This window comes from Dendrobates tinctorius, unplaced genomic scaffold (genome assembly GCF_039654945.1).
Source record: "Dendrobates tinctorius isolate UK_male_01 unplaced genomic scaffold, ASM3965494v1 ptg000009l, whole genome shotgun sequence".
In the NCBI taxonomy this organism is placed as follows: Eukaryota; Metazoa; Chordata; class Amphibia; order Anura; family Dendrobatidae; genus Dendrobates; species Dendrobates tinctorius.
This window is the reverse complement of record NW_027361677.1, coordinates 18635002-18657647: the sequence shown is the minus strand read 5'-3', so window position 1 is coordinate 18657647 and position 22646 is coordinate 18635002. Positions and strand designations below refer to the sequence as shown.

The 22646-nt window shown below is 44.5% G+C and overlaps 1 protein-coding gene across 5 annotated transcripts in view; it reads left to right on the top strand.

The window, feature by feature from the left end:
• Window positions 1-22646, top strand: part of CBFA2T3 (CBFA2/RUNX1 partner transcriptional co-repressor 3) — a 111947-nt gene that overhangs the window by 80385 nt on the left and 8916 nt on the right. For 4 of the 5 annotated variants that reach the window (XM_073583544.1, XM_073583524.1, XM_073583533.1 and 1 more), the window contains 6 exons: window positions 12812-12958; window positions 15476-15717; window positions 17106-17195; window positions 17375-17559; window positions 21023-21258; window positions 22313-22383. In XM_073583544.1, the coding sequence (XP_073439645.1) occupies window positions 12838-12958; window positions 15476-15717; window positions 17106-17195; window positions 17375-17559; window positions 21023-21258; window positions 22313-22383 (945 nt within the window). In that variant the 5' untranslated portion in view covers window positions 12812-12837. The remainder of the gene's footprint in view (window positions 1-12811; window positions 12959-15475; window positions 15718-17105; window positions 17196-17374; window positions 17560-21022; window positions 21259-22312; window positions 22384-22646) is intronic. The other variant, XM_073583550.1, reaches the window with a different exon arrangement.

Genomic DNA, 22646 nt, shown 5'->3' with positions numbered 1-22646 from the left:
TGACTAAAGTGGTCCAAATACTGGACTAGTGGAAGGGAGACAGTTAACGGTCCACATGTTAGGGAGTGCAAAATACTTGCCCCAGGCGCTGGCATCAACGCTAATGCCACCTGTGTTACCTTAACTTCAGTCTTTTTAATTTTTAGAAAAGTTCAACATTTTCTATTCACTGCATGGGGTAAGTGTCAGACGATCGTACAAATCTGACGCAGTGCACGGACTGGCTGTCGGCTCTGCCTACCTGAATGTGACAGCTGCATAGAAATACATGCTGTCACACTCTGGTAGGGAGAGCCGCCGGCCAGTCCGTGCTCTACATTCCGATCCCCGTCTGATTTATACAGTCGTCTGACTCTTACTTTCCTGCAGAGACCAGTTAACATGTAATTTATTGATCACTGCTCACTCTGGGATTAGGAGTCAAGTGGGCGGTCCTACTAAGTGATTGGCAGCCATCACTCTCTGCACAAACTCATACATAAATTTGGAGTCCAGTGGGTGGTCCTACGCAAACACTGACAGTCATTGCTGTATGTGGAACCGCCTTCTGGACTCTTAAGCCCTGAAAAAAAATCAGATATTAAAGGAAACAATCTATTAGTCGTAGCCATACTGATACATTTTAATTAGGCAACTTTATTTTTGACTGACTACCATTTAGGATCAGTATTTTTTGTCGTCGTCTAACACGATTGAGTACATGTGTACAATTAAATAATCACACATTAACAGTTGGCGCCAGTCCAGCGGCCATATCACAGCACCACAAAGCCATCTTTCCCGGGGAATTTAGTTAAATATTAAGTCGTGCGTGCTCGGCTTTTTTTTTTTTTTGGAGGGGGGTTATTTTGGAACCTTATGACCACTTAGTATTTCTCTGTGATTCTCTCCACACATTGAGTTCAATTATCAGGGTAATTAAAACAGGATGAGTTAATTGGCAGTCATTTGCATGGCAGATGGTTTTAATTGTGGCATCAAACAATTCACCTGTTTATATAAACAAAAGTGAAGCGCGTGAGTGACAGGTCTAGAGTGACATGCCCAACAACCCGCACGATCGAGACGCCCCGGGACAATTAGAACACAAAACCCAAAGATCATCAGACTGTCATTTATATTGTCTGGCAGAAGTCCTCACAACTTGGTTTTTGGGAGAGGGGGGGATGGTTATCATTTATACCCTGACAGATGGATGCGGAGGTGCCAAGACGCAGCCGCTCAGTGCAACATAACACTTTTAATCGGGTGTATTCAACCCCGGGTCCTCCAGCTGGAAGGAGACTATAGCTCCTAACATCCAACCGAGGCAAATACTGGCTGCAGATAATAGGAGGTGTAGTTCTGCTATAGACCTAGAACGCAAATAGAATTTGTAGAAATTCGGCAAAGTATTTGATATGTGTAATCACATTGTCCTGGTGTTTGTGAAAGAAAGTCTATCAACACAAAATGACTGGTCAAACCAAGCACAGGCGCTTGACACAGCTGAGCTGTTCAGTGCAGCGTCTTACCTACTTGGGCTGAATAGTAGAAATGAGTGGATCAATTCGCGGGTCCAGCATCCAGATGGGAGCCCCGCAAATCTTTTACCTTCCGGCGTCCCTGGCGCTGATTTGCCAGGGCTGGTGCAATGTTATCTGTGCCATGATCAAAAGCAACTCCACAAGGTAAGAGACTCGCGAGCCTCCTGTCTAGCCGCTAGGTACCACTGACCTGGACGCTGGACCGGAGTCCCACGAATCGATCTGCTCATCTCTAGTGGAGAAACATGGAAAACAAGTATATGGAAACATGCACTGAATTGCTCCGCCGCATCAAGGGTGTACAGTGCATCTGTGCTTGGTTTGAACAGTCATTTTGTGCTGAAAAAGTCCCTTTAAATAGCAAAGCAGGGTAACCTAACCTGTCCGACAAGGTCAGAAAAAAAGGAGGCCAAAGGGGACAGTCTCTTGGCCTCCATCGGGTAAATGGAGCCGTATGGATACACTTGACACATACACACCAAATACACACTGCAAATTTGCTGTGAGATCCTCAGCATGGTAAATCCACAGGGTCGGACAATTTCCAATGCGGATTTTCTTTGCAGCGCGTGAATGAGATTTTGTAACGTTTCATATGCCATGCTGCTACTGTAACACACAACATCTGGAAGCAGGCTCGGACTGGCCCACAGGAGAACCGTAGAATCCTCCGGTAGGCCGCAGTGAAAGAGTACTAATGAGCAATGCTATTACACTTGATTCACAATGTGCAGAAACACATATAATCTAATCATTCATTAAACAAGCTAGCCAAATTAATATAAATTTTTGCACTAGGGTCAGGTTATTTTTACATGTAGACGAACAGTGGGGGCCAAAAATCTATGTTACAGGTGGGCCTTTCCGAATCCAGTCCGACACCGTCTGGAAAGGTATCCTGGGAACATTCGCTACGCATCTGTTCACACTGCGTATAACCGTACCAGCGATGTGATGGGATTTCATGAAATTGCATCAACGCACCATAGGGAAAATCCACAACGTAAATCGACCGGCACTGCAGACTTCACAAAATCGTCACTAAAATCTGCAGATATTTCTGTAGTTTCCGAAATTCACAGCATAAATTGACAGTGAAAAAAGAAAAAAAAAAAAAATCAAAATTTTGTGTGGACATTGCACTCCCAAAATATGCTGTAGATTTTCTACTTTGGAAATCCCACCGCCCATGTGAACATGTCTTAGGGCTTCATTTAGGCATTAAGCGATTATAATCCAGAGCTGCATTCACAATTCTGCCGATTGTTATTGGAAGCAGATTATAATATGTAATTTTACAAGCCTCCAAAATAGGACAGAGAGGACTGCTGCCATGCTTTATTGTTCAAGTTACCCCCCTGCCCTTTTATCTAGTTGTTATTTTTTTTTTTTTTTTTGCAGCTTGCCAAATATTTTTTTTGTATTTTACATCTGAAGTTCTGTAAGAAACAGGAAAAAAAAATGCCTATGGCGAGAAAAAAATAAAAAAAACAACTCTCGGCATAGCCTTGAGGGAGATTGCTTTCTATCTCGCCTTCTCCATTTTGGCTGTCTGTCAAAGAGTCGGGGAATGCTCTGCAGACTGATCATTAGACAAGGTGATATGTGATGTGCTGCAGAAAGGATCTACTGATGGCCCCGCTCCCTTAGGCCCTGAGCGAGGTGCGATATTCTAAAAGTAAAGAGGTGTATGACTGCGGTGTCAGTGAAAACCTGCAGGACATCGCTGACCCCTGTGCCCTAAAGACCCAGAAAACTCTCCCCACCTTCTGGGGAGTCATATACCACGATAGGAAGAATTTGGAAGAGAATATTGACAATGACACCCCAAAAATCCCAACTAATTAACATTTTTTAAGACCATTATGTAATCTGAGAGTAGCATGATGTAGAGGCAGAGACCCTGATTCTAGCGATGTATCACTTATTAGTCTGTGTTGTAGTTTCAATAAAATCTGCACGAGATTATCACAACTGGACTAGATGTCTTGTACCATGTTGTCCTACTGCTCCGTGTAACCCAGCCTCCATCACTGATTGGCCGCTTTCTGCCTATGCACAGTGTAAATAGAAAGCAGTGGTATGGGTGAGGTTATACACTGCTAGATCTGCAGTGATTTTATCTGAATTGTAGTAAGCAACCCAGTAAGTGATACATTCCTGGAATCAGGGTCTCTTCTCCTGCATCATACTGCTCTCGGATTATATACAGTCATATGTTAAAGTTTGGGCACCCCTATTAATGTTAACCTTTTTTCTTTATAACAATTTTGGTTTTTGCAACAGCTATTTCAGTTTCATATATCTAATAACTGATGGACTCAGTTATATTTCTGGATTCAAATGAGGTTTATTGTACTAACAGAAAATGTGCAATCTGCATTTTAACAAAATTTGACCGGTGCAAAAGTATGGGCACCTCAACATAAAAGTGACATTAATATTTCATAGATCCTCCTTTTGCAAAAATAACAGCCTCTAGTCGCTTCCTGTAGCTATTAATGAGCTCCTGGATCCTGGATGAAGGTATTTGTGACCATTCCTGTTTACAAAACAATTCCAGTTCAGGTAAGTTTGATGGTCGCCAAGCATGGACAGCCCGCTTCAAATCATCCCACAGATGTTCAATGATATTCAGGTCTGGGGACTGGGATGGCCATTTCAGAACATTGTAATTGTTCCTCTGCATGAATGCCTGAGTAGATTTGGAGCGGTGTTTTGGATCATTGTCTTGCTGAAATATCCATCCCCTGCGTAACTTCAACTTCGTCACTGATTCTTGCACATTATTGTCAAGAATCTGCTGATACTGAGTTGAATCCATGCGACCCTCAACTTTAACAAGATTCCCAATGCCGGCATTGGCCACACAGCCCCAAAGCATGATGGAACCTCCACCAAATTTTACTGTGGGTAGCAAGTGTTTTTCTTGGAATGCTGTGTTTTTTAGCCTCCATGCATAACGCCTTTTTGTATGACCAAACAACTCAATCTTTGTTTCATCAGTCCACAGGACCTTCTTCCAAAATGTAACTGGCTTGTCCAAATGTGCTTTGGCATACCTCAGGCGACTCTGTTTGTGGCGTGCTTGCAGAAACTGCTTCTTTCGCATCACTCTTCCATACAGCTTCCCCTTGTGCAAAGTGCGCTGTATTGTTGACCGATGCACAGTGACACCATCTGCAGCAAGATGATGCTGCAGGTCTCTGGAGGTGGTCTGTGGATTGTCCTTGACTGTTCTCACCATTCTTCTTCTCTGCCTTTCTGATATTTTTCTTGGCCTGCCACTTCTGGGCTTAACAAGAACTGTACCTGTGTTCTTCCATTTCCTTACTATGTTCCTCACAGTGGAAACTGACAGGTTAAATCTCTGAGACAACTTTTTTTATCCTTCCCCTGAAAAGCTATGTTGAATAATCTTTGTTTTCAGATCATTTGAGAGTTGTTTTGAGGAGCCCATGATGCCACTCTTCATAGGAGAATCAAATAGGAGAACTACTTGCAAGTGGCCACCTTAAATGCCTTTTCTCATGATTTGATACACCTGGCTATGAAGTTCAAAGCTCAATGAGGTTACAAAACCAATTTAGTGCTTCAGGAAGTCAGTAAAAAGTAGTTAGGAGTGTTCAAATCAAGAAAATGATAAGGGTGCCCATACTTTTGCACCGGTCAAATTTTGTTTAAATGCAGATTGCACATTTTCTGTTAGTACAATAAACCTCATTTGAATCCAGAAATATAACTGAGTCCATCAGTTATTAGATATATGAAACTGAAATAGCTGTTGCAAAAACCAAAATTGTTATAAAGAAAAAAGGTTAACATTAATAGGGGTGCCCAAACTTTAACATATGACTGTAGCAAAAAACGGGTAACAGATGCCCTTTATATATTACATAACGAAGGAGTAGATGATAAATGTATGATCGCTAGGTGTCTGATCATTGAGAACCCCACCAGTCACAAGAACAAGGTCCCCAAAGACTTCAGGGAGAATGGACTGGTAGGGAACGCTGCTCCACTCACTTTCTGTAGTACTGGTGGTTGCACATACTCACTATCACTCCATTCACATAGGCAATTTTGGGACCCCTATTCTCAGGATCTGTAGGAGGTCTCAGTGATTATACATTTACCATCTTTCCTAGGAATAGGTAATGTATGTTATTTATGGGACAATCCCTTTAAAGTGACACTTGGGACCTCCTTGCAGGACAAACAAGTCACCGTTTCCCTTGGTATGTTCTTATAGCCGAATGCAAATTGGTTAGTATTAGGGCTCGTAGAGACTACTGTATCTTTGGTCACAAAATATTGGACCGCGCTCAGACCAGTGTTAGTCTATGAGGTTGTGCACATGTCCGATTTTTTCCTCGGACAAAGACGGTCAGAGGAAAAAAAATCGCAGCATGCCCAAGTTCCAATATCCGATATCTGGATCGCATTCGGCCATGCAAAGCAATGAGTGGAAAACAGCGAACTGCACTCGGATGGCATCTGAGAGCAGTTCGATTTTCACGGACTGGCACAATGGAGAAGATGGAGAATTTTTTTTCTCCATCTTCTCCTTAGTTGAGAGAATCAGGGCACACAATGATCAAACACTGAAGAATTGTACAACTTTCGTCTTTGCATGACAAATATATAAGATTTCAAACCCTCGTCTCCATATGTCTTGGGATAGATGGGCAGAACTGTATTTTGGAGACATCAGATCCTAAAATCTATTATTGGTTATTGTTTAATTGAAATAGGAGTAACTAGGAAAGATCTGCGATAAACAATTGACGAAAGATGTCTTCGAGGACGGTAAATATAAATCTCAGGAGGTGAGAAGGCTGTCATTATTATGCGCTGGACACTTTAGCATATATTAGATATACAGCGGTGATACTCGGGGGATAGTAACCTGCCAATGTCTGCTGCTCGGATCTGTATTGATCTGTGCTCGGAGGTGGTTTGTTATCCTCCGGTACCCCATGCACTCAACATTAGACTTGATGTGTCTGTGGCTGACTGCTTCCTGCAGATCTGTAACAGATGGGATATTAGCGTGTGCAGATCTGTATTAAAGGTGTTATTATGCTCAGCAAGTTTATAATAAAAGGCATGCTAGGTGCTTTACTATGGATATGCTCAGCCGGCTGTGCCAGTGCCAGGATAACTCATAGGAAATGCAAAAACAATCAAGTTACTACTTACTTATAAATACAGTGAAACCTCTTGGGAATGACCACCCAAAATAGTCTTCTTGTAGGGTTGTCCTCTGTGATCTCTTTTGAGAAAGGTTAACCTAGTAATATTTTCTCATCCATATTACAGCTGTGATCTCGGCCCAGCCGTGGGGTTTCGTGACCCATATTATCCTCATTATAGGCATATATGATACTGTGAGTTCGAGGCATAAGCACTTATGACCTGCCTAGAATTTGGGGCAAGGTGGGTGACAACTTTTAGGAGCATATTTTTGTCTTAAAAATTGGGGGAAAAAAGTTGCACTTAGAAGGTATCCGTTCTCCTTCTAGCCGGTGGAGGCCAAAAGTTTAATGTGTATGGGGCACTCCCGACTTTCCCCTAGAAGTATGGTGTCTTGGCAGAAAGGAATCCAGAATGTTGGATTGTCAATGGAAGATCCTTTTTGCTATGGCTCACCAGTTGAGGTGGATCCGCTAAAGCCTCTGGTTTGGGTGGGCACACGGACGACATTGGTGGAGCTTCCAGAAGACACCTGAAATCATGGGGACTAGGACTAACTGGAAACTCACGAACAGATGGATTGATGGAGTGGAACCCAGTAGGGATGGATGCGAATTGAAATACGGTAGAACAGATAATGGAGCAGACAAACAAGGAACACTAGAGTCTCAATCCCAAGACACAGTTGATACAGGAAAGATGTATATCTTTGTACCGTGTTAGCCATTCAGTTAGCCATTAAAAGGTATCAACTACTGAGGACTCTCAATCCTGAATATTTTTCAAGACACAGTTGTGCATCCCAATAAGCATTATAAAGGTCTATGGAGATGATGTTATAGATCCCCGCCAGGCAACCAGAAAAACCTGAAGTGGAGCGCAACAGAGGGCAGCGGACCCAGGAGAAGGGAGCGGAACCCAGGATTGGCAACATAGGCTTTTAACACTTTTGTTTTTTGGCAGTGGCTCTGTCACAGAAGCCATTGGCGGAGCCAGGAGTCCCTGTGTTTCGGACAGATAGCTGTTGGCTCAATGATCGTTCGGCTGACAGCTACGTAATGTGTATGAGAGGCTTAAGGATATCCGCCAAATCTGAGGCATCTATCCGTAGACCCAGTTCTTTCTCTTCCTCAGTACACGTGGCCGGGTGAGATACTTTGTAAAGTAGGATGAAAATATTTATCTGCACTAAATCCTAAAATACTGCTCCCTGAGTCCATGGTCTATGTCTTAGATTTCAGCTCAACCTTATTACATTTGGATAGGGATGAGCTGTAATACCAAAAACAGCCAGAGACAATAGTGGCACTGCAGTTTTTCTAATTTCTTGGAAAAAAACATAGAAAACACTTGGTTTGAGGCCACCACACCACCAATATGTCAGGTTGACTAACCTTGGCTTTTTTTTTTGCACAATGCACGTGTCCACTGCCCCTGGACGCCTCTAAAGGGCCTGTCACAGTCAGCGATATCGCTAGCAATATCGCTATAACATCACTGTTTTTTGTGACGTAGCAGCGATATTGCTAGCGATATCGCTACGTCTGATACTTACCTCCGACCGGCTCCCCCGCTGATTATCGCTGATCGCGCGAGAACGTCCTGGACCGTTTTTCGTCGTCAGCTTCCTGCTGGGCTTCCTGTGGCGCCGACGAGCAATGCGTGGACGCGGGCGGGTGGACATCAGGATCGCCTCGTCTGACAGGTAAGTAGCGACCCCCGCTATGTCGCTGGTGAGATCTGCCTGTGTGGCAGCTCACTAGCGACCACTTAGCGATGCACCAGCGATCCTGACCACATCATATCGCTGGTCGGGATCGCTGGTGCATCGCTAAGTGTGACAGTACCTTTACAGGCCTAAAACTGTTTTGCCCTACTTTAAAAGTTATTGACATCGAGACTAGATTGGGGCAAGATAAAAAAAAAATAATCTCATTCTCTGGAGTTAGCATCATATGAATGTTGCAGCCAGTCAGCAGTCAGAATGTGGTCAGTGGCAAGTGATTGACTGCAGTGGTCACACGATACCCCTTGCAGATGTTGAAGCCCTGGATCCCGCGGACTGCACAGTAGTGAGTGCTCAGGAGTGTCGTCAGGCCGAGAGGTGAGTATATGATTTTGATTGACAATAACTTTTAAAGTAGAGGGAAATACCTTTAATGCCATAATGGGCGGTTTTGAAATGGGCATATGTGGAATGCTAATCCTGAGAAGCGTATCAAGAAACTAGTGGTTTAGTGACCTCCTACTCTGGGTAGACCTTCTATTCTAGGTGGGGGTAACCTCCTACTCTATTTTGGCCTGATCTTCTACTGTAGGTGGGGCTGAACTCTTACACTATGTGGGACTGACTTCCTACTTTACCTGGGCCTGACCTCCTACACTACGGTGGGCTTGACATCCAATCTAGGTGGGCCTCTCCTCCTACTCTAGTTGTGCTGATCTCCTATTCTAGGTTGGCCTGATCTTCTAATCTAGGTGGGGGTGACTTCCTACTCTAGGTGGGCCTCACCTCCTACACTAGGTGGGCCTTATATCCAACACTAGGTGAACCTGACCTACAACTCTGGGTGTGGCTTCCAAGTTTTGAGTGCACCATTCTTGTGCAAAGCATCCAGGGCCTTACTTTTAAGACCTTTAAAAAGGGGACATAGAAGCTGTTACTTTTCAAATGGTACCAAATTCTGAAATTATATGTACATGGATGCATAAATATTCTATGGGTGGAATTATCTTTTAAGCTGGTGTGTATCGGGACATGTGTGTAGGTACTGGTCTTCGCCATTACAAGATGCGCATTCTTTCTTTCCCAGCTCCGATCTTTGGCTCCCAGCTGCACTGAGTGTTTCCATAACACAGACCAGATGGAGCCCAGTGTCTCAGGGTCTTATCTGGAGTTGTTCTTGGCGGAGCTTAGTCCTGAATTTCAGGAATACTTTACTTTATTTAGGAGCAGGGCCGGCTCTGGCTCAGATCAGCCTCCCAACATCTGCTCTGCATTTCCAGCCATTTAAAGAGCATGGACTGGGACTGATTATGGGGGGGAATCTTTTAACCCTTGCTCTCCTCCCACGCTCCTTTTTGGTCATTTTTCACCCTCTGTCAGATGGTTGTATGATCCCAGCACATCTCCATTTCTCACGCTCTCTCTTCCTCTTCCCGTGTACTTGTTTGCATTAATATGGTTAATTTTCTTCCTCTTTTCTGCCGCTTCCCCACATCTTCATGTAATAGGGTCGATCTGTCAACTCCACACAGTACAGGATGGACGTTTTGGAATAAACTGCTATTCCAACCATTAATTCTTCAGGAATTAATTAGATTATTTGACATTAATGTGCATTTTTTCCTTACCTTTCATTCATAATATGGACTTGTCACATGTACTACTAAGTAGTAACAGATGTGAAGCAAAAACTATGGCCCAAATTCATCATTTGCAGGTTTTTCGTAAGTCATTTCTCTTTTTTATCTTGTGGTATTTGTTGCCAAATTTTCAAGAAGTTCAAGAATTTTACACGAAGTCAAAAATACTTTTTTAGCTTTGTCTCTAACTCTTTTTTTGCGCCTTTTTAGAGCAAAGAGTCGCTTCTTCTGCACAAGAAAAAAATTTGGCTTACACAAATAAAAATATGATTCCAGGGTGCGACTGTAGTAGATTTGTACAAAAAAAGTTTGCAAGTTTTTAAAAAGTTGCATTTGAGGAATCATGCGAAAACATCTGGAAAAGTCACATTGATGTTAAAAATCTGAAAAATGTGCATATTTTATGAATAAATACCCAAAAATAGCTTTAAAAAAACCCTTTGCTGAATAGGTCACAAATTCAAAAGTCACTAAATGGAGTTATTCATGCAAAAAAGTGGCAAAAATAAGCTGAAGAATCGGTCTTTATGTTCCTGTGGCTTATCCGATGGTCCTTGTAGAAGGTGGGAGTGCGCAACTTTTGTACTTTATGGCCTGATTATTTTATAGTTGGATTTTTTTTTTATCCTTTTCTTATATATGTCCATATTTCCTTGGAAAATGAGAACCTGTTGCGTATTTTCATATCAGTCGCGTGCTCATTCCCGTGCAGATTTTCACTGCTTATTTCGTTCTATACAATGCTATAATCCACAAATGTGCAACAATGTGTGAACATGTCCTAAGGGTCTGGGTTATTTCCTACATAGGAGCTTTAATGGAAGCCATATTGGTTGTAATCAAGCAGAAGAAGATGCGATAAAAGCTTTAAAGGGCAAAGCTATCGGTTTGCACAAGATTGGAAAAATTAGTGTACGGTCATATGGTGTTGCGCAGTGCGGTGTCAACGCGGCTGCACGGTTCTAAAAAAAAAAAATTGTGTCAATTGGCCATTGCGGCAGGTGGAACTTCAGCCGTAATATCTAGACTCCATCAAAGGCTTCTCACTCAGCCAACCAGTCCTGTACTTTGTACCTATGAGGGGCAAGAACCCCCGAAACAGCTCCTTGCAAATGGCTTTTTTGACTTTTTTTTATTCTTTTTGGATCAGTATTGACTTATATCATTACTACGTCCAATAGGTGGCACCTTAACCCTAACCTTGTTCTTTTTCAACGTGTAAAGGCTATTTGCAGATTTAAATTTCCAAGGTCTGTCTCCTGAAGGAGAAAATTTACCGGCTAGACCCTGCTGGTATGGAGGTCTAGTTCCATAAAAGTAAGGTGAGGGGGAAAGAATTGCAACCTACAGACAGGTGTGTTAGTGCATTAGATAAAAGAGGTTGTGTTTTTCTAATCTTGGGACAACCCCTTTAACGATGGGGCTCCATGGTGATTGCAGTAGACCTCGGTGCATGTTGCACGGAATTTCTTGGGCATGGAACGCCATGATGAGAAGCAATATCCTGCGCCTCCCATAAGATTGTGTTATCGATAGCATCCAATATTGGATTGCAATCTGCCGCATTTGGAAAGTTTCAGGTCAAATCAAGTAGCAGAAACAAAGTCTGGACTCTGAACCTTTTTTTTTTTTACATGTAATTGACATATATTTTTCATGGCTGCCAAATGAATTTCTCACTGTTCTTCTCATTGTGCGGAGGCAGCTGCGAGCCATGTTGTGTCCAGTCTGAGCAGATGTAGGCTACTGGTGTCGCTTCAGCTGGGCACAAACTGTAAGACTCAGCTGGCAGAGCTTTGCTGGAACTTCTGGTTGATTGCGTGGCACAGATGGAAGGTGCCCTCTTTTTTTCCCCACGCTCGCTCCTTCCTTCTCTGTGCATGTGGCACATTTGTAGAGATGTGAGTATGCAAGGAGCTGGCTGACCAGGCGGCGGGTGATGGAATCCAGATGTCAGATTCTGTCCAGCTGCAGTCCATTACAGAGCAAATAAAAATAATCCGAGGAGGAGGAGAGTTCCTGGCTGGAGCCTGCACTGGACCTCTGGAGTTTTCCAGGGATCTGTCAAAAACCCAGTGCAAAAACAATCCCAGTGGTGAGAAATGATTTCTCCAAACAGGAGTGAGATCGGCTCCGGGAGGGGCCCTAGGGTTATAGTCCCATGTTCGGCGGTGACCTCTCAGTGGGCGCATTCAAAACAATACAGACACAACGCGTTTCGTCAGGAACAATTTTCGATGCAGCAAAGAATGGGTTAAGGCAGTAGGCGAAGGGCTGCCCCTGGCAAAACTTCTCCCCTCCTGTCTCCTGCCCTATGTTCCCTTCTTTGGTGCTGGCCAGAGTACATCGAAGAGCGGGATAGATTCAAGCAGCTGCTGCACACCTGTCCTCAGCTCTCAAACTGCAGTGAACCCTCAAGACTGTACTGCTGGCAAAGGAATGGAGCGCCAGCAGCCAGGCAAGGGTTAATAATAGCAGAGCGCAGCAGGAGGAGGGAGGGTAATGGAGGGGACACAGCTGATCCTAACAGCAGGTGTTTGGGAATAGCTTTAACTGCTGTGTTCTGTCTTGTCCCCTGGTCTCCGCCTCCACTGCGCTCCACCTGAATGGTAATTTCTAGACATCATCCCGCCTGACATACTTTGTGGGTTTTTTCTCCAGGTGATGATGTAAATCCTCTGAGCATCCTTTGACTCATGCGTCTCTCTTCTTCTTCTTCACAGGCAAATTCTACAATACAGTCATTACAATGCCAGACTCCCCGGCTGATGTGAAGACCCAGACAAGGACCACTCCGCCCAACATGCCCCCTCCATCACCTGCCCTGAGCCAGGGGGCCAACCGCAACTCCTCCTTCACCCCGAGCACAAGTGAGATGGCTCTATAGCTTTTTCTTCTTCCTCTAAAGAAATATATTTATGTTTTTTACAAATCCGTTGGTAAAAAAGCGTTCCACCTAATTTTCTACATAAGCAAAGGAAATGGTTCCACTGGGTTTGCCAAAAGCGCAGCGTGCACAATCAAACTACGTCCCATAGAGGAGAGTTGGATGGAAGAGAGTTGGATGGATGACAGATGGATGGAAGAGAGTTGGATGGATGACAGATGGATGTATGAGTGATGGATGGAAGAGAGTTGGATGGATGAGAGTTGTATGGAAGAAAGTTGGATGGAAGAGAGATGGACGGATGAGAGATGGACGGATGAGAGCTGGACGGGTGAGAGATGGACGGATGAGAGATGGACCGAAGATGGACCGAAGAGAGTTGGACCGAAGAAAGTTGGACCGAAGAAAGTTGGACCGAAGAGAGTTTGACAGAAGAGAGTTGGATCCAAGAGAGTTGGATCCAAGAGAGTTGGACCGAAGAGAGTTGGACCGAAGAGAGTTGGACCGAAGAGAGATGAGTGGCACACAAAATGCCCTCTGAACTGTCATCACATTTACTACATTCGTATGTGACGGGTCCAATCCTTGTAAACATCATGTTAATATGTCCGTAGTGAAGGGTAAATTGTAATCAGTTTGCAGTCACCATTTTTTAATTAAGGCACTTACAGAATCAGCAAGCTAGAATAGCCGGTATACTCCCAATCTAGGACACAACAGGAGAACTAGCTCACATGACAGTTCCTGTCCTCATATACTATTAGGTAATTTAAAGGGTTAGTGCCATCTTCGTAAATGGGTATTATCAGACAGTGCTTATCATTAAAAGTGTCCTCTGCTTTCGAACAAATGCCAACTCTTGTTGGAAGGGTCTTTTGACATTTGAGCTATCAAAGAGTTCCCAATGATCATCAATTAACAGTGAGGAAACCTGGCAGTAAGTTTTTAGCTTCCCTGTAGTGCCCCCACAGGTAAAATTAGGCATTACACAGTGTGCATTTAAATTAATGTCTTATCTGTGTAATGTATGACAGGATAGGTCCTCCAGTCAGAAATTGCTTGTATTACCCCATAATAGAGATGTCTGAACTGGACAACCCTTTCAAGTGTCTTAATATGGGCTCCTGGTGGCCATGTTGACCATATGAGTAGTGAATCTCCAGAATATCCTGTCTTTTGGTTGGCTATCTGATATTTTCATGGTGTCTTTGATGTGAGGTCTGTCTTCTGGTTGCTTGCCGTCTTCGGCAATTTTGCTTAAGATTTGGCCAAAAATGGTTCCGTTAACAAAAGCGTTTCTAAATGATGGCTGACGCTGCTCCTGTGTACTCCATTCTTGGTGCCTTGGTCTAGTTTTGATGGGCACATTGGCATTTTTGGTCATTTCTCCATGATTAGGACTCCCGTACTTTGCAGCATTGTCTCTCGACGGGTTCATGAGCTTTTTGCCATCTTTGGCCAGATGTTGTCTAATTAGATGTTGGGTCGTAGAAGCTTCTGATCTGATGGGTTTTAGTTTAAGCTGAAGAGGAACAGATGCATGTGTGTGTATGCGTGTCCGTAATCCATGTCCCTAATGTGTGTATTTTTTGTGCCTGTAATCCACGCGTTTGTGTTTATTATTGTGCGGCGGCCGCAATGGATTTTTGACTTTCTGTATACAGTCTGTTTTATACATGTATCCCCCTTGCAGCTCGAATACATAGAGAGCATGTGAGACGGACACACACACATACCCTGTGTCACTTTGGGATCCCACCTGTCATTTGTGGGCATGTGGTTATTTTGGGCTGCTCTTTCGTGGGCCGCCCCTCAGTTTGCACTTGGTGCCAGTGTGTCAGTGCTCGGAGAGCAGACCGCAATAGGGATAGGGGTAGAGATACCAGGAAAGGTAAGTGACGACTGCGAGACCATGGACGCTCTTCTACCTGAGGCCTCGTCTATTGTATACGATTCTGTTGCATGCATATCAATTAGCAAAAAATTTGGATTTGCATGGGAGTACGAGTGACGTGGATATGTGCGATATGGATAGGATGCATCAAGGAAAATGAGTGATTTTTTGTTTTCTGCAATTGGACAAAATTCAGGTAGTCAATTCGATTTTTTTTGCCCTGCAATTAAATCTTTCATAGAGGTGATAGAAAACAAACCAAAATATTATGCACATTTTTTTGTAATTTTTGCATATTTTTTTTTAGATTATGACATTTAATTTTTGCATTTTTTTTAATTATGACAATTTAATATATTTTTCTGCAAAGCAGCCGTTCAGTCATGCACTGGTATTTGGAGAGAGGATATATAAATTTTGAGATTTTTTAGAATAGAAATAAGATTGGGTATAAGAGATGCGTCTTGGGTGGGATTTCGGGTGGTGGGCTCGTCTGGTCAACACAACTGCGGGGCGACGAGGGCTGGAATGTAATGTGCGGTTTATAAATATCACATCGGGTTGTGCAACTGTGCAGTAATAATCCTTAATGACTCTTCCTTACAGTGATGAACGGGAGCAGCCACTCTCCCACCGCCATCAACGGAGCACCCTCTACCCCCAATGGTTTCAGCAATGGACCCTCAGCATCATCCTCTGCCGCATTGACCAATCAGCAGTTGCCACCGGCCTGCGGGGCTCGTCAGCTGAGCAAACTCAAGCGCTTCCTGACCACCTTGCAGCAGTTTGGCAGCGACATATCTCCAGAGATTGGGGAACGCGTGCGTGCACTGGTGCTCGGGCTTGTGGTAAGTGCAAGATTGAAAACTGCATCCCAGACTGGATTTAGGCTTTGTTCACACACAGTAGGTTTTTTTTTTGGCTGCCTTTTTTTTTTTAATGCAAATTAAAAGCTGATTTTACAGATTTCTGAAATCGCATGCACATGCTTGTTCTTTTTTTTTCTTTTGATGCATTGGAAAATTGCTGCATTTTTTTTTAAATCTGCAGCTTTCTATTCTTTCAGCTTTTTTTCCGTTCTATTTCACCTATAGAAAGTGAAAAAAAAACTCTGCAAAAATGAGTAAAACTAACTTTATTAAAAATGGACTGGACAAATTACATATGCAATCCGCACCCAAAAAACAGCTGAAAAAAATAAAAAAAAAAGCTGCAAAATAGGCGTTTTTACTGCCAAGAGAGCAGAAAAAAAAGGCTGAATGTGAACATAGTCTTGGGCTACGTTCCCACAATGAGTTTTTGCTGCGTTTGTTACACTATGTATTTTTGAAACCTATTTTGCTTAATGGGTGCAGAAAATCTGCAACATGAAAAACTGTCCGAAAGCTCATCGTGGGAATGTAGCCTTAGACTTCCTTCATTCACACTGTGGTTTGTTTGTTTTTTTTTGCAGCTTTTTTTATTCATGAATATCATGCATTTTTTTTACAAGCTTTTTTATATGTTTTTTTCCCTATAGAAATCTTATGAAAAAGGCATGAAAAAAGCACCATATACTGCATTTCAGTAAAATGGCAGCATCCCAAAAGGATGCACCTAGGGTGGAAATATAAGCAGCATTTTTTGCAACAAAAACTCACAAAAATATTGCTGTTTTTGCAACTAAAAAAAGCTATGTGCGAAAGCACCCTTAGGGAAAAGTTTTGGCAAACTTATACTTATTGCATATACATATAAAAGGTGCATGCCACATAAATTTAGAAGTACGGTATCTTAGATTATCCTAAAATTATCTCCTATGAGCAGGTATTTTCTAAAAGTACATACATTTGGGGGTAAAAATTGCTACCATTTTGCACCGTTTGCGTTCTATTGCTGGCTGCAGAGCGAGCTTACTGAGGATCTGTCAGCGAGCTGATTCAGATTGAATGACGAGAGAGTTGGTCACTTCTATCTGTCTTTTTCTGAGCTCCTCTCAGCTGATTTATGACCTAAGACCACATGGTTGACCGTGCAGCCGAGACCAACAACCAGTAAAAGCCAAACAATGCAAAATCTTTAATGAAACCCAATTGTAAAAAATATTTTTAGCCCCAAATACACACATTTAAGTAAAAAATATGAATTATTTCCAAAGGTGGATAACCCATTTTATTCCTTACAAATGTAGAGAAAGAATAAAAATGTAGAAGCAGCGGAGTAAACTTTGTATATTTTTTTTATCCTTTTCTTGCAGAATTCTACTCTCACAATTGAGGAGTTCCATTCGAAGCTGCAAGAAGCCACCAACTTTCCTCTCCGTCCCTTTGTTATCCCTTTTCTTAAGGTATAGCCCATAGAAGCATCCATAGGATATCCAATTATTAAGAGACCCATTTGTGTGTGATCCCATCGCCAGGTTTAGCTTTTCTATGATTCTTCTTCCTCGAAATTCTCTGTGCTGACTGCAGCCTCCTAGTATTGAAGGACATGAAATTATAGGCCTCCTGTTCCTTTCTTCTGTAGGCTAACCTCCCATTACTGCAGCGGGAGCTTCTCCACTGTGCTCGCCTGGCAAAGCAAAGTCCTGCACAGTATTTAGCACAACATGAACAGCTCCTCCTTGACACCAGTGTCAGCAGCTCTCCGAGCGATTCTTCCGAGATCCTACTGGAAGTGAATGAGAACGGCAAAAGGAGGACACCCGACAGGTATAGCATCCCCAACAAAACAACGGCTTGTGCCGCTTTCTCCAACAGACGATCCCTTATCTGATCTGGCATCATCATGTGAACTTTAAACAATTTTTTTTAAATATATATGTTATTATTATTATGCATTTATATAGTGCCATTTATCCCATGCGCTTTACACGTGAAAAGGGGAATTATAGACAGGTAAAATAAACATGTGTAAGACATGGGACACAAAAGTACATAAGGAGAGGAGACCCTGCCCGCGAGGGCTCACAGTCTACAGGGATGGGTGAGGATACAGTAGGAGAGGGTAGAGCAGGTCATGCGGTGGTTCACTAGACCGAGGATCATTGCAGGCTGTAGGCTTGTCGTAACAGGTGGGTCTTCAGGTTCTTCTTGAAGGTTTCCGTTGATGGTGAGAGTCTGATGTGTTGCGGCAGAGAGTTCCAGAGTATGGGGGAAGTATGGGAGAAGTCTTGTATGCGCTTGTGGGAAGAAGAGATAATGGGGGAGTAGAGAAGGAGATCTTGAGATGATCGAAGGTTGCGTGCGGGTAGGTACCTAGAGACCATGTCACAGATGTATGGAGGAGACAGGTTGTGGATGGCTTTGTATGTCATGGTTAGGGTTTTGAATTGGAGCCTCTGGGCAATAGGAAGCCAGTGAAGGGCCTGGCATAGGGGGGAGGCTGGGTAATAGCGGGGAGACAGGTGGATTAGTCGGGCAGCAGAGTGTAGGATGGACTGGAGCGGAGCCAGAGTGCTAGAGGGGAGGCCAGAGAGTAGGAGGTTGCAGTAGTCGAGGCGGGAGATAAGAGCATGCACTAGTGTTTTTGTGGTTTCGTGGTTGAGGAATGAGCGGATCCGGGAAATAATTTTGAGTTTGAGGCGGCAGGAAGAGGCGAGGGCTTGGATATGTGGTTTGAAAGAGAGCGCAGAGTCGAGGATCACCCCAAGGCACCGAGCGTGCGGGACTGGGGAAAGAGAGCAGCCATTGACATTGATGGATAGGTCTGGTGGAGGGGTAGAGTGAGATGGGGGAAAGATGATGAATTCTGTTTTGTCCATGTTCAGTTTGAGAAAGCGAGCAGAGAAGAAGGCTAAGATAGCAGACAGACATTGTGGGATTTCAGTCAGTAAGGAGGCGAGGTTGGGTCCAGATAGGTAGATCTGCGTGTCATCGGCATAGAGGTGATACTGCAAACCGTAGGATTCTATGAGCTGTCCCAAGCCAAAGGTGTAGATGGAGAATAGTAGGGGTCCTAGGACAGAGCCTTGAGGAACACCAACAGACAGGGGGCGAGGTGAGGAGGTGGTGTGTGAGAGGGAGACACTAAATGTTCGGTCTGTTAGGTATGATGAGATCCAGGATAGGGCCAAGTCTGTGATGCCAAGAGATGAGAGAGTCTGTAGCAGGAGGGAATGGTCTACGGTGTCGAAGGCAGAGGATAGGTTAAGAAGAAGGACAGAGTAGTGTCGCTTGCTCTTGGCGGTTAGTAAGTCGTTAGTGACTTTAGTTAGGGCAGTTTTAGTTGAGTGATGCGGTCGGAAGCCAGATTGTAACCGGTCAAAGAGGGAACAGGAGAGGTGGGAGGACAGTTCAAGATATACATTGTTAGCGTGGCTGGTCTGGAGCCGGAATCTCCAGGAGTGGACCCTCTGGGCCGTGGCACCGAGGGGCCCCGGGCGAGCTGCCAGGTGGAACCGACCCCTATACAGGGACCATTAGGAGCAGGCCCAGGGGTTCGAGTAACACGGTAGCCAGTACCGAGAGGGGCGGCTCAGGATGGACTGGAGTAGGACTGTGGGACTGAAGTGTAGATGACAGAACAGAGCTGGAACACAGGAGACAAGAGTGGAGTAAGACTGTAGACTGGAACGTGGAGGGATGGCTGGAGCAGGAACACAGGAGACAGGATTGGAGTAGGACGGAAGGACTGGAGCAGGATCGAACAGGAACACCGGAGGCAGGACTGGAGTAGGACGGAAGGACTGGAGCAGGATGGAACAGGAACACCGGAGGCAGGACTGGAGTAGGACAGAAGGACTGGAGCAGGATGGAACAGGAACACCGGAGACAGGACTGGAGTAAGACGGAAGGACTCGAGCAGGATGGAACAGGAACACCGGAGGCAGGACTGGAGTAGGACGGAGGGACTGGAGCAGGATGGAACAGGAACACCGGAGGCAGGACTGGAGTAGGACGGAGGGACTGGAGCTGGATGGAACAGGAACACCGGAGGCAGGACTGGAGTGGGACGAAGTACAACAGGAGACACGGATAGCAGGACTGCGAGGCTGCTGCAGGGAGCACACGAGAACAGGACTGTGAGACTGCAGAGAGCACATGAAGAAGCGAGGTCCAGTGTGCTAGGAAACAACGATCAGGCGCCTCCCTCAGGTGGAAGCGGCCTGATATGCCCCTGTCTGGTCTGCCATTGGTCAGGGGGTGCTTCCGGGTCAGGGCATAGCCGGAGCACAAGAAGCAGAAGGGAGGCACGGCCGCGGCCTATGGCGCATGCGCATTGCATGCAGAGACGCCGTCGGCCGCGTGCCTGTCAGAGGTGACCACCGTGGCTGTCAGGCGGCGAGGGGCTGCGGCGTGGGAGCGATGGCCGGGTGAGTATGCAGAGACGGCGTGGGAGCAGAGGCCGGGTGAGTATATCAGCACGGCGTGACATACATGCTGTTCCAGTAGTTTTGAGGCGTAAGGGAGAAGAGATATCGGGCGATAGTTAGACACAGGGGATGGATCAAGGGAGGGCTTTTTGAGGATGGGTGTGATTGAGGCATGTTTGAAGGATGAGGGAAAGACACCATTTGTAAGTTGAAGGTTTAAGAGGTGTGTATATTTTTCAGGCACATTAATTGCCTGCAGATCAATGTAGGTCCAGGTCTAGAGACCCCAACCAATTGCTCAAAAGACCACTGTGCACTTGCTCCTGCCTGACAAAGTGCACAAAGCTGAGTACGGATCCAATAGACGTCATAGGTTTTCTTCTAAATTCGTACTCCATCTTCTCAGTGGTCTACTCCATCTTCTCAGGGGTCTACTCCATCTTCTCAGGGGTCCACTCCATCTTCTCAGGGATCTACTCCATCTTCTCAGGGATCTACTCCATCTTCTCAGTGGTCTACTCAATCTTCTCAGTGGTCTTTTGAGCAATCAACGGGGGGGCTCTGGACTCAGATCCCAAAGATCTACAGCCAAAAAAAGTGCATAAAAAATAAAAAAAATAAAAATTAGTTCATCTTTAATATAAAACATTAGATCGGTACATACACATGGGGTTATACCCCTTATAACCTCCAATGCCAAATAATCTGTTTTGTCCACCTCTGTGATTCTTCGAGGTCCCTTTCAGAGCAAGTAAGAAAATTTTTACAGATGGGACTTTGCGAAAAGATCTAATTTACTTAAAAAAAGGGCAAAGGAGCGTGTATTACTAAAAATGAATGATATTTTTCTTCACTGTCAGGACCAAAGAGAGTGCACAGGAAGGTCTCCATCCGGATCACCTCCCCAAGCGTCCATGTACCACAAGTCCAGCACAAAGATACAGTCCCAGTAATGGGCTTCTTCACCCATCCACCAATGGCCTCCCACATCCCACACCCCCACCAACACAGCACTATCGCTTAGAGGATATGGTGCTGGCCCACCACTACCGACATACAGATCCAAGGGAGATGCGAGAACGTCACCGACAGGCAGGTAAGGGAGATGATGCTGTGTGCTCAGACTTAAGGGGGTTGCCTGGTAAAGAAAAGTTGTCACGTATCCTAGGGATATGTGATCACTTATAGATTGTTGAGGGTCTGATCACTTGAATCCCAACTGATTGGCAGAACAGGGCACCTTTATCCATTTTGGACTGAAGTAATAGTGGTCGTGCTCGACCACTTCTCCATTGATTTTCTATAAGAAGTGCTTCACTTCTGGGAATGTGTGATGCAGCGGTCGGGCATGCCAACTCCATTCTAGCGGAGAGAAAAGTGTCTCATTCAGTGGAGGGTATATCGGTCGGACACCCACCGATCCATAGAAATTATAACTTCTTTTCGCAAACAACCCTTTTAACCTAGTAGGGTACATGAGCATCAAAGATGGGGTCCCACCATCTTTTATGAACCAAAGTTGAGAGCCACCAAATATCAGTGACTGCTACTGGCAGATCCATCCCATCCGTTCTCTAGATTTATAGTCATGTTACATACACATAAGATCATATTCATCCCAGCAAGCCATTTTAGGGGGGGGGGGGATTGGACATGTTGAATTTCAACATGCCTAATCCTTTTGTTTTCAAAGGAAATAATCCACCACCTAAAGCTTCTGGCAATGGATTATTACCCTACAACCCTTCTTGGATGAGCATGCATGTCCGTGGGGGGCGGTTGGGAGGAAGAGCACTATTAAAGGTTTGTAGGCAACTTTGGAGTTACAGCATACACTGTCAGAAGGAATCTATACTTGCCAATACGGTGTGATCTCATCATTGCGCTGTGTCATTTGTACATCACTATGATCCGTGCCCCCCACCGTCCTGCCTACAAGCTGCGTACCGGGGCGATTACGACCAGAGCATAGTGCGATCACACTGCCGTCATACAAAGCGCTTGCTCACTGCTTTTTGCGGGTTTTTATTGCCAGAGAATATAAATGTGTTTGTGCAATTCTCCCATATGTCTTCTTCCAAGGCTGCGGGAAAACAAACCTAATTGTTAATGGATTTTATCCTAACCAGCTTGTTTTTTTCACGTTTCAGCTGTGCACGAAGTAATTGATCATAGGCTGACGGAGCGCGAGTGGGCGGAGGAATGGAAGCATCTCAACAACGTGAGTGGGCAAACTCAATGGCGGTATTAAAGGGAAAGTGATACTACTACACAAAAAAAAAGTAATACTTCTTCTAGATGCGTAAATAGACTGCTATTTATTGTCCAATTCAGGGATTAGAGTCCCACATATTCAATTCCCCTTGAATACCATGTCTGGTAAATGCACCATGATGGAATTATTAAGGCGGTTGTCCAGTGAAAACATGTTATAACTTACTTATCCCCACTGGGATCTGCACCGATCGGCACAACAGATCGGAT